The 16,051-nt window shown below is 46.4% G+C and overlaps 1 protein-coding gene across 3 annotated transcripts in view; it reads right to left on the bottom strand.

Moving 5' to 3' along the window:
• Positions 1-15,780, bottom strand: part of MDM2 (MDM2 proto-oncogene) — a 52,704-nt gene extending 36,924 nt beyond the window's left edge. The window contains exons 1-5 of one of the 3 annotated variants that reach the window (XM_068276700.1): positions 15,385-15,780; positions 9,405-9,489; positions 9,237-9,311; positions 8,657-8,790; positions 3,457-3,506 (exon numbers count right to left, since the gene is read on the bottom strand). In XM_068276700.1, coding sequence (XP_068132801.1) covers positions 3,457-3,506; positions 8,657-8,790; positions 9,237-9,311; positions 9,405-9,489; positions 15,385-15,416 — 376 coding nt within the window. In that variant the 5' untranslated portion in view covers positions 15,417-15,780. Of the gene's footprint in view, positions 1-3,456; positions 3,507-8,656; positions 8,791-9,236; positions 9,312-9,404; positions 9,490-9,608; positions 10,098-15,384 lie in introns of those variants that run through there. The other 2 variants (XM_068276699.1, XM_068276698.1) reach the window with 2 other exon arrangements.
• Between the last annotated feature and the right edge of the window lie 271 nt (positions 15,781-16,051).

The following is a 16,051-nucleotide window of genomic DNA, read 5'->3' as shown; positions in this document are numbered from 1 at the left end:
ATTCCAGCAGCACCACACACACAGCCATCACTGCAATTCCACCCGCAGCACACACACAGCCATCACTGCAATTCCACCCGCAGCATACACACAGCCATCACTGCAATTCCACCCGCACCACACACACAGCCATCACTGCAATTCCAGCCGCACCACACACACAGCCATCACTGCAATTCCACCCGCACCACACACACAGCCATCACTGCAATTCCACCCGCACCACACACACAGCCATCACTGCAATTCCACCCGCACCACACACACAGCCATCACTGCAATTCCACCCGCACCACACACACAGCCATCACTGCAATTCCACCCGCACCACACACACAGCCATCACTGCAATTCCACCCGCACCACACACACAGCCATCACTGCAATTCCACCCGCACCACACACACAGCCATCACTGCAATTCCACCAGCACCACACATACAGCCATCACTGCAATTCCACCCGCACCACACACACACAGCCATCACTGCAATTCCACCCGCACCACACACACAGCCATCACTGCAATTCCACCCGCACCACACACACAGCCATCACTGCAATTCCACCAGCACCACACACACAGCCATCACTGCAATTCCACCCGCACCACACACACAGCCATCACTGCAATTCCACCCGCACCACACACACAGCCATCACTGCAATTCCACCCGCACCACACACACAGCCATCACTGCAATTCCACCCGCACCACACACACAGCCATCACTGCAATTCCACCCGCACCACACACACAGCCATCACTGCAATTCCACCCGCACCACACACACAGCCATCACTGCAATTCCACCCGCACCACACACACAGCCATCACTGCAATTCCACCCGCACCACACACACAGCCATCACTGCAATTCCACCAGCACCACACATACAGCCATCACTGCAATTCCACCCGCACCACACACACACAGCCATCACTGCAATTCCACCCGCACCACACACACAGCCATCACTGCAATTCCACCCGCACCACACACACAGCCATCACTGCAATTCCACCAGCACCACACACACAGCCATCACTGCAATTCCACCCGCACCACACACACAGCCATCACTGCAATTCCACCAGCACCACACACAGCCATCACTGCAATTCCACCCGCAGCGCACACAGCCATCACTGCAATTCCACCCACACCACACACACAGCCATCACTGCAATTCCACCAGCACCACACACAGCCATCACTGCAATTCCAGCCGCGCCACACACACAGCCATCCCTGCAATTCCACCCGCACCACACACAGCCATCCCTGCAATTCCACCCGCACCACACACACAGCCATCACTGCAATTCCACCCGCACCACACACACAGCCATCACTGCAATTCCACCCGCACCACACACACAGCCATCACTGCAATTCCACCCGCACCACACACACACAGCCATCACTGCAATTCCACCCGCACAGCCATCACTGCAATTCCACCCGCACCACACACAGCCACCACTGCAATCCCACCCACACAGCCACCACTGCAATCCCACCCACACAGCCATCACTGCAATCCCACCCACACAGCCATCACTGCAATCCCACCCACACAGCCATCACTGCAATCCCACCCACACAGCCATCACTGCAATCCCACCCACACAGCCATCACTGCAATCCCACCCACACAGCCATCACTGCAATCCCACCCACACAGCCATCACTGCAATCCCACCCACACAGCCATCACTGCAATCCCACCCACACAGCCATCACTGCAATCCCACCCACACAGCCATCACTGCAATCCCACCCACACAGCCATCACTGCAATCCCACCCACACAGCCATCACTGCAATTCCACAAGCACCATGCGTTAATAGTACATTGCTTATTTAGATTTGTTTCAACTTATATTTAATACACACAGTACTTATTATAAATACTTGGCACTACATAAACTTTCAAAAGAATTACCAAAACAAAATGTGCAGGCTGTGTTAAATAATACTGGTAGTCAGTTTTATTATTAGCCATCTGGGTTTCTGTATTTAACCGAACTTCTCCGTATCAATTGCCTAATCCTTACCAGGTTCTAAAGAAAGTGTGTCTCTGTGCAAGAACTCCAAGCAGGGTTATAATATATAGTTGGACTATAACACATGAAGATACACACATGCCCAAGTAGTGCATTTGATTCTGTATTTAAGGCCCTGCTACATTTGTGACTTAAGACTTTTCTAGGAGCAACTATTGCTAGCAACAGTGCCATAGACAATGAGAGCTTTCAATCACTGGGATAATAATAATAGTCGACCAAAGTTACTCCCTTTGCAGGTCTATTGCAAATGACCGGCAGCAGCATCTGCAAGACAGTTCTGACTAGACACAGCATCCATAGACAAGTCACAATGACTACCATATTTTCAGCCAACAAGCAGCTCCTGACCATAAGATGCACCTAGATTTAGAGGGCAAAACCTAGAGGGGAAAAAAAAATATGTATCCTGGTGTGTCGATGGTGCAGGGGCATCTTGTGGATCTTCTCCCCCATTATTATGTCCCCCTCTGCCCCCCCCCCCGTCCTCTTTTGTGTACTATACCTCGCACCAGCCATCACCTAATAGCCAGTGGGGCAGAGGTTGAGCCCCAGGACAGTGACGCTGGGAGTAAGGGCAAAGCAGGTGCAGCGATTCAATGCACCAGCTGCTCTTTTAATCATCTCAATACTTGGGCCACCCTTTAGACGCCCTGCGGCCAACTAAAGTGGGGAGCTGCCAATAGTGGGCGTCGTTCCTTTGTTGTTTAAGGAAGGCTGCCAGCAGACATCTGATAGGTCACCCCTAATGAGCTAGTGAAGGAATTGGCCCCAATGATGGAGCCATGGACCTGCTAGTTACAAAACAAGCAGCGGCTTGCAAACCGCCCCCCCCCCCCCCCGATTGACCGCAGGGCATCGGAAGGATGGCTCTCTACGTGTGGCTACTTCCGCACACACGATCAGCCACCACTCCCGGGACAGAAGGTGAGTGAGCCTCCCTAAACCACTGGCCCAAGTATTAAGACTGTTAAAGGAGCAGCCGGCGGCAGGGGGCATTGTGTTTGGTGACCACAGAAGCATGTACGTGTGGGGAAGCATGTACGTGTGTGATAGGACACCTGGCGCTGGTCCACATTCTATTATTTGGACCACAAGATGCACTGACTTCTCCCCCCCTCCCCCTTTTGGGTAGAAAAAGTGCATTACAGTCTGAAAAATTCGTTATTTTCTGCCACATGGAACACGGCTCATTCACCTATGCCTTACACCAACCTCTGCATTTCCTAACCTTGGCTTATACACCTTTAAGCCGAGAAACATAAATACCTCAGATATGATTTACCTAGGAAACTGTATCTTTATGTGAGTGCTCACACTGCTCAGTTTACCTAATGTTCTTAAATTACCTAGAAGAGAAGTCAGGTTTTTTTTCAATAACTTGCCTTGTGAATCAGCAGCTACCAGATTTTTTGAAATCATCGCATACAGCCGCCTATGGGTAAAAACACAGCAAAAAAAAAATAAAATAAAATAAATAAATTTAAAAAAAAAAAGTCAAAATTACAGTTATGCAGATTCTAAAAGTCGCTATTCGAATATTCTCATGATCAAGCTAAAGCCACCAAAATAATTTACCATGCTAGATTTTGTTTGTGGCCATGAAGGGAATTGCAGGGACAGCTACAGCTGACTATAAACAGATGGCGTATAAAAAACAATTAGGCCTCATTCACAGTCTGGCACTTTTCCCCCACGATGGCAATCAGCAAAGCACTGCTGCAGAAGTAATCCTATGGGATTACTCACACTGCAGCGATTGCAGTGCATTTTTGATTTCCGACGATTGCAAACATGCTGCATGAAGCATTTTCCTGGTGATTATGCTGTGATTCTTATTCGCTGGAATGAGAATCGCAAAACACAATTGAGAAAAGTCACCGCAATGCAAAAATCACAATTGCTATACAATTGTGATCCTGATTTGCATTGCAAAATATGAACGGGGCCTTACCTGTCCGGATTACAATCCCAGTACAGGGCGAGTAAGTATGTGACTGGATTTTTACTTATGACGCCCAGTGTCCACATAAGCACTTTATTTTGGAGGCAGTGATGAGCAGTGCAGATAAATGAAGTGAAAAATGTTAATCCAGTTATGTGCAAAGAATTTCTTTACATACTAGATTATTTGTATCAAAAAGTAGAAGTTCTCATGCATTCAATCTACTTGGTACTTTTTAATGTATAGATAAGATAGCTAGCAAACTCACTGATTAAAAGGTCCGAAAACACCCAACAAAAGTTGTGGAAGAAATGCGACTAATGCGGCAAAATCAACTTTAGCGGCAACGTTGTTGAATAAGACTTGCTGTTTCTGCACACTGATATTGCAAACAATCAATTCATGAAAACACACTTGCAAGTGGGAATGACAGTATGCACAACAAGTCTGCATTCAGTAGACCAATGTCGTTCAAACTACATTTTACACACTTGGCTAACTGCATGACATCTGTCCAACAGTTTTGTGAGTTGATCTGCCAGATGAATTGGACAAAATGCCCGATATGGGTCACTCGTTATGCCGTTTGGCTACATTTTTGGATACGATTGTTGTCCAACACAGCAACATTGGTAGTCAGTCAGATGTTTCAAAAGACTTTCCTCACCGTTTCATAAAAATAAGTCCTTCCGCCTTTTTACTCTCTCTAAAAGTCATAGGCTCCCTGTCCTAGCAAGGCAGAAACTTGTTTACTGCAAAAGCCTTTTTAAAATAAAACATCTTTTCGAACATTTTACAATGCTATTATTTACCATATATTGCAGGTACTCAGGAGTGGCTGAATATGCATACCCTTTGATCACAGAGCATTCTGAAAGCCTTTAAACCTGGGTTACTCAAGTATGCAAAGAGTGGATTTCTCAGCAAATTTGTAGTTTACCAGCACAGTTATCCCTAGTACCAAACCAGCCTGTTATATGAGGGGGCGGGGTTGTTTCACTCACAGCCAAGCTTGGAAGGGAATAAAGGCTAACAGCTAACTGCAACTTTATTCAAAAAAGTTTCAGTTTACATATCAAAATAAGGGCTGGTTCAGACAGACGTTCGGAGGCGTTGCGTTCGTTGGCGTTGCGTTCGTGATGCGTTCAGGCTTTCAGCAGCGTTCGCGTTGCGTTCGGATGCGGTCGCGTTTTTTCTTCCCCTAGGGGGACATTACCCGTCGCGGTCAACCGCCCCTGGAAGCTACATGTAGCTTCCAGGGGCTCCTTGAACGCCAAGGAAAATCGGGACCCGAACGCCGCGTTCGTGTAAACCCGCGTAAAAGCTTGGTACAAACGCTCCCATTCACCTGAATGGGAGCGTTTAACGCCAAGCCCCGAACGCTGGCGGTAGACGCTGCACAAACGTCCGTCTGAACCAGCCCTAATGTGGGTTTCAGGTCTTTCAGGGCATTCTTAGAAAAATCATGAACAAACACCTCCAGCTGACCGCCCTTCACGCTAGGCCTGAAAGATAAATCGAAATCGCGATCACCAAGATCACAATTTCGGAATCGTCAAAGAGCCAATTATCGCGATCACGTCATTTCCACATGGGGAAGTTTGAAGAAGTGGCTTCAAACTTCCCCAAAGTCCCGATGCATGTGGACCGCAGCGTTGGACAAACCTTCCGCACAAGTCTAACGCTGTCCATCCTATATCACCGACTGCTGACTCTTGTGCTTGGCAAAACTTTGGGTTCCTGTATGTTGCATGACATACAGGAAGCATTCCATGCATTAGAGCCTGCAGGAGGCGAAGTGGATAGAGGGCATCGCTGGACTTGTGCTGGAAGCTATGTCCAGAACTGATGCAGCTTGGGAGACAGAGGAGGCACAGAGAGACACAGAGGGGGCACAGACAGAGCGGGCACAAAGGGACACAGAGAAGGCATAAAGAGGCAAAGGGGGCACAAAGAGAGACAGGGGGACAGAGGAGGAACAAACAGGTAAAGAAAGGGAACAAAGCTTGATTTGAAGGAAATCGTGAATCGAAATCGCAATTTCAGACAGAAATCGCTCAATTCAATTTATTCCTAAAATCGTTCAGGCCTACTTCACGCCTAATAAAAGTTGCTGCGAATACACTTTGGACGCCAGATATATATATATATATATATATATATATATATATATATATATATATATATATATATATATATATATATATATATATATATATATATATATATATATAATACAGCTGCTGTTTAATTGTAACTTACAAAGTACTAGCATTATTTATTTTACATTTTGTAAGAAATAGGCATGTCAACTTAAGTATGGTTGTCATGCCTATATGTACTGCACAAACTAAAGTCTGTGCGGATTTCTCCTTGAATAAAGTGCTTCGAAGTTATCCTATTTCTTCCACACGGTTAAATTGACTCTCTAAACACATTACTATATCTGATAAACATGTATTTTAAAACAAAGGCAAAATCAGTAATACATGACATTACTGATCACAGCCTCATTTTAAGTTAATATAACCACACTTAAGTGAGAGTAAATTGGCAATTTAAAAAGCGTACCTGAGATGGGCACAGTAAAAGATTTTATCCTTACCTGGGGCTTCCTCCAGCTCCATGAGCACCGATGCGTCCCTCGCCGTCCTCCCAAGTGCCTCAGTTCACCTGGTATTGGCCCTGGTAATCTGTCTCAGTCCCGACAGTCGGCTCTTCTGCGCATGTGCAGAAGAGCCGGACTCTTTCAGCTGAGCCAGTTAAGCTGCCCAAATTTCTTCATATGTTCAGTTAATATTGTTTGGTGCAGTTTGTTGTCTAGTGTAGCTTTACGTATCCATGCACATGCATGCTATGCACACACACACACATAAGCTGATAGATCAAGCCAGGTGCAGAGGGTAGCCAAAATCATTAATGCGACCGATTGCTCTGTGCAACAACTTCACTTTTCCTTGCACGTTCCTTGATAAATCCGCCTCACGGAGTCCAAAGAACAAACTTTTCGGTACTTATCCGTTAGCCGGGCGCATCCAGCAGGTGGCGCTGTTGATGTTAATTCCAATCATAATTACTTCACGTAAACCTGTGAATGTAAGCGCCGGATGCGCCCGGCTTAACAGATCAAGCCATACGTAATACCTTGTAAGTGTAACCCAGCTCAATATTCGCACCAGGGAGTCAACCAGTCACCACCCGCATCCACATTGGGTGTAGCAACAGTCCAACATAAATCCAGGTGGAGACCCAGTCTGATTTCTAAGGCCCGTTGGCCACTTTTATTGTAGGTATCAGTAAAAACACACAACGTTCCGACCTCAAGGGTCTTTTTCAAGCACTTGAAAAAGACCCTTGAGGTCGAAACGTTGTGTGTTTTTACTGTGATACCTACAATAAAAGTGGCCAACGGGCCTTAAATCCAGGTGGAGACCCAGTCTGATTTCTATGTTTAACAGATCAAGCCGCCGGCTTGCTTCGTGTCTCGCTCTCCTCCCCCTCTTGCCCTCCTCTCGTATGAGCCTTGGGGAGGGGACATGCGTGTCCCCCCAGAGTCGTTCGTCGCGGCATTGCGACGAACGACTCTGGGGGGGACACGCATGTCCCCTCCCCAGTGTTCTATAGGAGAGAGGGCAAGTGGGGGAGGAGAGCGAGACACGAAGCAAGCCGGCGGCTTGATCTGTTAAGCCGGGCGCATCCGGCGTTTACATTCACAGGTTTACGTGAAGTGATTATAATTGGAATTAACATCAACAGCGCCACCTGCCGGATGCGCCCGGCTAACGGATAAGTACCAACTTTTCTTGCTGCCCACAGAAGACACCAAACCACATGACTGACTGCACAGAAAAAGTGAGCGACAAGAAAACTAGTTTGCAAAGACATAAGCAAAGGAAGCATATTTCAAGGTCAACGATCAGTTGTGAAGAACAGTGAATTTTAAAAAGGGACTGGTTTGTGATGATCAGAAACATGACAGCGTTATTAGACAGAAAGCCTCAGTTTACATCAAGATGAATGCATTACAGGGTTATCTTCAAAGTAAACGCCCTTAAAAGGGACCCTGTAGTGATGACAGACAATAAACTATAGGTGGCTGTAGGCAGGGGGATGAAGGGTACTTATGGTCCAAGTTTATTTTCCCCTCTCTTCCTCCTCATTACTATTGTGGGGATATTCCCTCCTGCAAATTATTTCATATAAGACTATCTAGCAGGTCAGAAAGAGCTGATCTGAATACAGTAACAGCCTCCTCTTGCAGAGTGTCATAAGACCCACTCACCCCTTAAGGATAGATCAACAGCCCATGAGAAGGAGGTGGGTGACATCTACATCACTTGAGGGGAGAAGCTTGGCATGGGTACGGTGTCAGAGTCAGCTCTGGCTTGTACTGCAGATTACCAGAGGAGACCTAACTGAATTATGAGGATGCAGAGGATCTCACAGAATGTAACAATCTTCCTGAAGCCACCTATATTACTTATTTTGTGGTCACTACAGCATCTCTTTAAAGAACCACCAAACAAGGTAAAGTCTAATCTGGGACAGAGGGAAAAAAAAAAAAAAAAAAGATAAGGGAGAGGGAAATTGAGAAAAATAAAAAACCCACAAAGTAACATTTACATATAGATTTATATTACCTTGGTTCTTTTACAGAGAAGTTCTGTACCCCAAATAGTTCTCCCAGAGGATCATTAGAGCAGTGGACAATATGCTGTTGCTTCTCGTCAAACAACTGCTTGGCCATAATGTACTGACCAAGATGGTAAATAACCTATAGCGCAAGTATGGAGACAATGCAATCAACTATATATTAAATAACAAGTTATAGGTAACACAAACTCAAGGTGGCCATGCACTGGTCAGTAGTAGTCAAATTATACAAGTGATCAATTAGTGATCTGTTCAGTACTGATCAATTCCCCACACTGCAGCACTGGGACTCAGATGACAAAAGAAATCTGAAGGAAAATAACCCATAGATCCAACACAGTACAAAACAGTACAAAATTTACTGTCCCTACCGATCAGATTTCTGACTGATAACCTGTCCAAAACCAATTGTAAGTGAATCAGTCAGAAAGGTGGCGGTGAACAGATTAGTGAGAGATTTGAGAACAGTGATCAAATCTGCTAGAAGTAAAAAAAAACCGGACCAGTGTATGGCAACCTTTAGTGTAGAGCAGCATACGATTGTATTCAAATATGTCACTTGCCCACCTCCTTCATTGTAAAGGTATCCTTCTGGGCACCAGCAGATTTTAACAGATGCAACAGAAGTGGATTTGGTTTAACCTGAAATATTAACCAGTTGTATTGTAAGAAATCACCTTATGCCTGACAAAAAAACAAAGTCTCATTAATAATGCAATTTTCAGCATAACTCACCAGTGTTTCTTTGTCAGACACCATGACTGGAGAGCTGTCTAAACAATCTATATTTGCTGAAGATATGTCCATATTGCACGCTTGCCTGTAAACCAAAGTAAGAAAACTGTGTAGTGAAACAGCAAACACAAAATGCAGTCAGCAAGACAACACAGGGGCAATCAGTGACAAGACAGTCTGACAGCTATGCACAAGCAGATTTACCTTGAATAACAATAAATAGAATGTAAAGTGCTATGGTGCAGGAGCTGGGCTCCCTGGTTGTAAAGTGCTGGATGCAGAGGCTCGGCGTCCTTTAATAAACACGTAATAGAGCTGCAGACAGACATGTCAGGGCTAGCTCCCAGAGGCCACACAGCGGTGCATGTCTGAGCATGATCCGCTGACTCACCACCTGTGCTCACCACTCAGCAATACCGGCTCTGCCGCTGACAGCACGCCCAGCCAGTCTAGCCACTCACCCTGACACACATCAGCCGAGCCCGGCAAGCACGAGGTTAACTTACTGGAAATGTTAGTCAGCGGCATACATCATGACAGCAATGTTCCACCCCATAGCTGCTGCAAGAGCAGCCGGAGTCCCGGAGATGCTACTTTACTATCAGAGCGCGGCGATGCCCGGACATGTCCCTCCTGATCCCTGTGATGGCACAGATGCCCGGGAAATTGCCCTGCCACCGACTGTCCTGAAACCAAGCGTAACTGCTCATATACGGAGAAATCTCCGCCATCCGTAGTGAATGCATGCTTTCTTCTGACTCTACATGTCTCCAGTAGCTGCAAAGGTTCTACAAGTCCCAGGATGGATGGATGGACCATACTTACATATCTCTACATATAGCAACATCTGGCAGCTATGCAATCAATCTAAAAGTGCCCATTAATGGTACAATTCCACAGCCAATTGTTTCCAATCGCTGCATTAATTAATCAGAAACAATCAGTCGTGCCCATTGATGGGCCATTTTTCAGATCGGATTGGTTAGCTGGTATTCCTCCGTTAATGGGCACGACCGATAGTTTGATCCATTAACGCTGCGATTAGAAACGATTGGCCGAACTGTACCATTAATGGGCTTTGCGATTCCGATTTGCAATTCCAATTTTCCCTGAATGCAATCAACAGAAAAATGGAGGGAAAAAACGCAGCATGCAGCAATGATTAAAAATCGTAATCGGATGTAAAAAACGATAATAAAAAACAAATCGGAATTGCATGCAGTGTGCAGGGAGCCTTAGGGTTTATATACAGGGAGCTCCACTCGATTTCTGACTGCATACTATCTATGTTGAAACTTGTGTTAAAAATCGGCAAAGGACACTAGCATGTGTTAGTACCTAAAGTGGATGGTCCACAGACTTCCTGGATGTACACCCCACCATTCCAGCAAAGGGTCACGCTAAACATTTCACACTTGTGACCACGCATCCTGACTGGGCATGAGTGAGTGAATTCACCGCCTGTTAGCTGCTCTCCTACATTGACCAGGCACGTGTTAGCGCTCAGTACCAGTGCAAGACAGACCCCCTCCCAATAGTCACATCTGAGCGCAGCAGCAGCGACTAGTGTTGTCTGGATCATGAACGATTCGGATCTTTGATCCGAATCATCCAAATGAGTGATTCGGATCGCAAAAGGGGCGGGGCCAGGAGCGACATGCCTCCTCTCAGCGGGCAGCGGGGTCCTGGAAGCAGAGCAGAGATGGATCGCTCTGTTGGAGGGGACTCAGGGGAGGCAGCCTTGCAGGGAGACAGGTAGAGGGGACATGGGTGCCACTGCCAGATATGTGTAGAGCACACATACTGGCTATAATGCGCTGCTGATTATAGGCTGTCTGTTCCGTAGTTGTGCACAGTGAACACATTGGAAGCTTTTGGCTCAGCTCAGCACAGCTCAGTAACTTTGCAGGCACTGTGATTGCAGGGCAATATGATCCTCCTGCACTGCTCTAAACAGCTGCACTTATCTTCTGGGAATGCTTTGGGGAATGCTTTCTTTCACTGTGCGACGTTTCCATTCAAGGTATACAGATGAACATGTAGGTGAAATACATGTACAGCATATGATTGCAGCATGTGGGTATTGTGTGCAAGCAAACATATATGCTCTCTGCTCGTCCCTCCTCTTCTCTGTCCACTCATTGCCCTCTGTCCATCTTCTCCCCTTCTCTGTGTGTCCACCCCCCTCTCCTTCTCCTGCCCTGCTAGTCATTTAACCCCCGAATGCTTCCCTTGTAAAATGATCCGAGATTCGGATCAAAGATCCGGATCTTTTCAATGATCCGATTCGAATCATCCGGATCATTGAAAAGATCCGAACTTCCCATCTCTAGCAGCGACTAGTCTACTTTAGGGTACTCAGCAGGAAACCTCATAGGGAACAGCTCTCCAATCACAGTACCCTCTTACAGCACAAAGCATTGTGATTGGCCAAATAGTGTGGGCGTAATTTACTCAACCAATTGCAAATCTAGCAGTTTGAGAGGTTGCTGTCCACCCAATCACATTAGCTGAATTTCCCTATGGGATTTCCTGCTGCGTCCCATAAAATAGACTAGTGCCGTTGAAACTTCTCAGATGTGACATGTGCGGTCCTCTGCCACTGGGTAACACCACCACGTGGCAGCGCTTGACATTTCATTTCCACTGACGGGCAGCAGACAGGATGCGGAACTGCTCAGCAAGCACACAGTTCAGTCTTACGTCTAAAAGAGTCACAAGACATAGGTATGCCCAGTAGAGCACAGCCACTTGTGAACAGCTGTTTTTCTCTGCACAAGTAATACTTTCTACCAGGCTTGCACAGACCTTAGGAGTGCATGCCCAGTCCAGATGCACTCAGCCAAGGCCAGGAGCATAGCAAAAAGAAACGTATTGGACTGGTACGTTTAGAGAGAACCTTTGCTGAACGGTGGGGTGTAATGTAAAAGAAAGAACCGAGAGCCCAATATAGTGTAGTACGTTCAGGCAATTGATATAATTAAAATGAGTAGAAATATACTCACAAACCAGGCAACCACTGTATATGCAGGTGAGGATATTGTCCTTTCCCCACTCAGGAATAATAAGTCGCTCTCTGTAGACTCAAGAAAAAATAAGGGGTAATGATGGGGATACACGGTACGTTCCTGTACCGTGTTTCGACCAGCTGATAATATTCAGCTGGCCCGATCATGCCGCTCGACCCGCGCACGCTCGATTCCCGCCAGCCGACAATGGCAGGAAATCAAGCGGCTAAGGACCGCCGGCGGGGACGAGCAGGCACGCGGCGGGGACCGATCCGGCGGCTAATCGGCCGCCGGATTGACCCATGTATGCCCAGCATAAGAGCATTTAGAAACTGGGCTATGGAGTCAGTACAAAAATCATCCTAGTTTATAAAACCACCAACTCCAGGTACCCAAAATGATTCTGACTCCTAGTCTATTTCTTAAAGAGACTCCGTAACAAAAATTACAACGTTTTTTCTACCATCCTACAAGTTCCTAAACCTATTCTAATGTGCTCTGGCTTACTACAGCACTTTGTACTATCACTGTCTCTGTAATAAATCAATGGATCTTTCCCCTGTCAGACTTGTCAGCCTGTGTTTGGAAGGCTGCCAACTCTTCCATGCTGGTCTGTTATGCACTTCCCCCTCTATGCACACTCCAGTGTGTGTGTTATTTACATTATTTACATAAGCCAGCAGCATTCTCTGCTATCTTATCAGTGATAGAAGAGAGCTGGATAAAAATCCTCCTCTGTTAGGCTGTGAAAGGAGCTGGGCTGACACAGAGGAATTACAGACAGGAAGAAAGGATCAGCCTCACAGCCTGTAACTAGTATTCAGTGCATGAGAGCTGAAGGGGACAGAAGGTAAACACACAAGTGATCTCTTGAGATACAAAAGGAAGGGTGTATACAGCCTGCTTGTGTATGGATGTATTTTCTAAGAGTGGACATACTGTACATCAACCTACTTCCTGTTTTGGTGGCCATTTTGTTTGTTTATAAACAAACTTTTTAAAACTGTTTGACTACTTTTAATGCGGCGGGGAGCGGCGAAATTGTGACAGAGGGGAATAGGAGATGTCCCTTAACACACTGGTATGTTTACTTTTGTGCGATTTTAACAATACAGATTCTCTTTAAGGCCTCGTTCACATCATTTAGCGCAGATGGCTGTGTGATCGGAACGCAATGCGTCCAATCGCACTCCTATGCGCTGCAGATCCCATTCATTACAATGAATGGGATCTGCGCTGCGATTCACAAAAATGCGAGCAGTACGCGATAGCGCAATCGCGCTGCCACGCAGTGCATATGATGGGAACGGTAGAAGGGCTGTCTATGCCCTTCTACCGTTCTTGCGTGTCGCACACTATACGCGCTGCCAAAATGCGCACGGCAGCGCGTATAGTCTGAACGAGGCCTAACAGGGCTGTGGAGCTGGTACAGAAAAAACATTTGACGCCTCAGTTTATTGAAACTATCTACTCCCACACCAGGTACCCAAAAACGACTGACTCCACAGCGCTGTCCAGGAAGCCTCTGGACCATCCACAGGCTTTCCACTAAGTATCTTTTTGTTTTTCTTTAAAAACACTTCTGGTGGTTTTGAGAAGAGAAATAAAATGGGTATAAAAACCTAACATTCCAGTGCTAAATCCCTCTAAATATATTCAACAAGAGCTTGTCGAATATGCTTCTAATGGTTGTAATTCCACAATGTACAAGCGGATCCATACTAGGCATGCTCAGATTAAAGGTGCCTGGGCACACCTTTAACTCAATGCACAAGTAGCCTTATTCTACTGGGCATGGTCAGGCCTTACTTGTGCATGCCCAGTACCAATCTCCCTACTGGAATGAAAGCATGGGCACAAGAAGAGGGTCCTTGCAGTGGTGGGGTCAAGGAGGATCTTCCCGCTACGTATATAACTTTTTTCTTCAGTTTAATTCAGTACTTGTACAGTTTTACTACATAAGCAGAGCCCTAATCTGATCAAGGGTAAGGGCTTATTTCCATTGGGTGCCACTTCCATTTCCAAGTGGGACATAGTGCAAAGCTAAATAGATATAGCTATGCCATGCATAGCTATAGGAAAATCAGACGCATGCTATGAAAAATGCTGCATGCCACCCAGAATCACACCAGCATGCGATTTGGATGGCTTAGGGCTCATTTCCACTGGCGTTTTAGATGTGAGGCGACTGTCGCATCCCTCCACAAGTACTTTCAGTTGTCTTCCGTACAGCTAGATGCGGCATCCCATCAGCGGCTATGGGGACTCAGATGCGTGATGCAGAAAACTGCACCATGCTATCCATAATTTCCCCCGCGTAGCATCGCGCCGGTAAATTCGGGTCAATGGAAACGACTCCATTGACGTCAGTTGGTTGCAGTTTCCTTGCGTTGCGATTTCCGCATAGCAACGCATCTAGTGGAAACAGGCCCTGAGGTGGTGGCAGCGTTTCCCCACCCAGCTCACATACAGGAAACACTGTGTATTTGTGTATCGTGGAAACTGGCCCTAATGCATGGAAAACTGGAACAAAGCAAAGGCAGTTAAGTGTTCTGTCAAGTTTCACTGTGCAGTGAAAAATGCATTATGATTGGATTCTCTGGGCATGTGCTCTATTACTTGGCTTCTTTATACTAAATAATTTCCAAACCCCAATATTATTTGATTGCCATAAACTGTGTCAAGTCCACACGTTATTTCCACCTATCCATTGCAGAAGCCTCCCTTTGCTGTACATTGTAGCAGATTAGTGAACTTCAAGGCGTCGGCGTAGCAGTAGCAAGCTGGTATATGTGGTCCTGGCTCTGGTCTCATTACACAGTGGGCCTGTGTGACGACTTACAGGAGGAGGCCCCGTGTACATATATAACAGCTGGCCATCCCACCCTCCCCAGCTCAGCTCACTGACAAAGCTGAGCACGTGTTGCTGCCGCCCCCTCCCCGCACCAGGCCGCAGCGGGCACAGCACTCACCTCAGCGCGCCTACACCTTCCTCCGCCTCCATTTTGTGTGGTGGATTAATTCTCCATGTTCCTCACAAAGGGTGATGCAATACCTGCAGGGCCAATGGTCAGACAGAGCGCTCCAGTGCGCATTGCGCCCTCCATACCACGGGCGGCCTAACCTAGGAAAAACATATCGGTACTATTCACGGGGAACGTAGCAAAATAAACGTTGCCGGGTATAACGCTGCGACGCGCATATACAATGCGAGCTGCACTTCAGTCAACCTTCTCTATGGCAGCAGCGCGCTAATGGGGTACTATCTGGGGCTAGAGCTGCCCCATGATAGCTTCCTGCTCAGTTACGGCTATGTTGTTCGGCTGACGCAACATAACGGAGCAAGAAGGTTGGAATCCCCAGCTTCCCTGTAGCCGTGCATGCTCCGCCTCCTCCAGCTGAGACGCGCACACATGGTGCTTGGGTTGGAACTCTGCTGTTCTATTTTACTCTGAATTACAACTATTGTATTGTGCTTCTTGTTAAAAATTATTTTGTTAATGCTGATGTAAAACAAATGCAGTACATCAAATCAAGGTGGGATATTTTGCAATTATTTATTACACAAAAAGAAGTGAATTAACTAATAAAATACTTTTAACATCTTTTACAAAATTAATGTAGGTATAAGCAAGAATT

This window comes from Hyperolius riggenbachi, chromosome 3 (assembly GCF_040937935.1).
Source record: "Hyperolius riggenbachi isolate aHypRig1 chromosome 3, aHypRig1.pri, whole genome shotgun sequence".
NCBI lineage: Eukaryota > Metazoa > Chordata > Amphibia > Anura > Hyperoliidae > Hyperolius > Hyperolius riggenbachi.
This window is presented reverse-complemented; position numbering and strand designations above follow the sequence as displayed.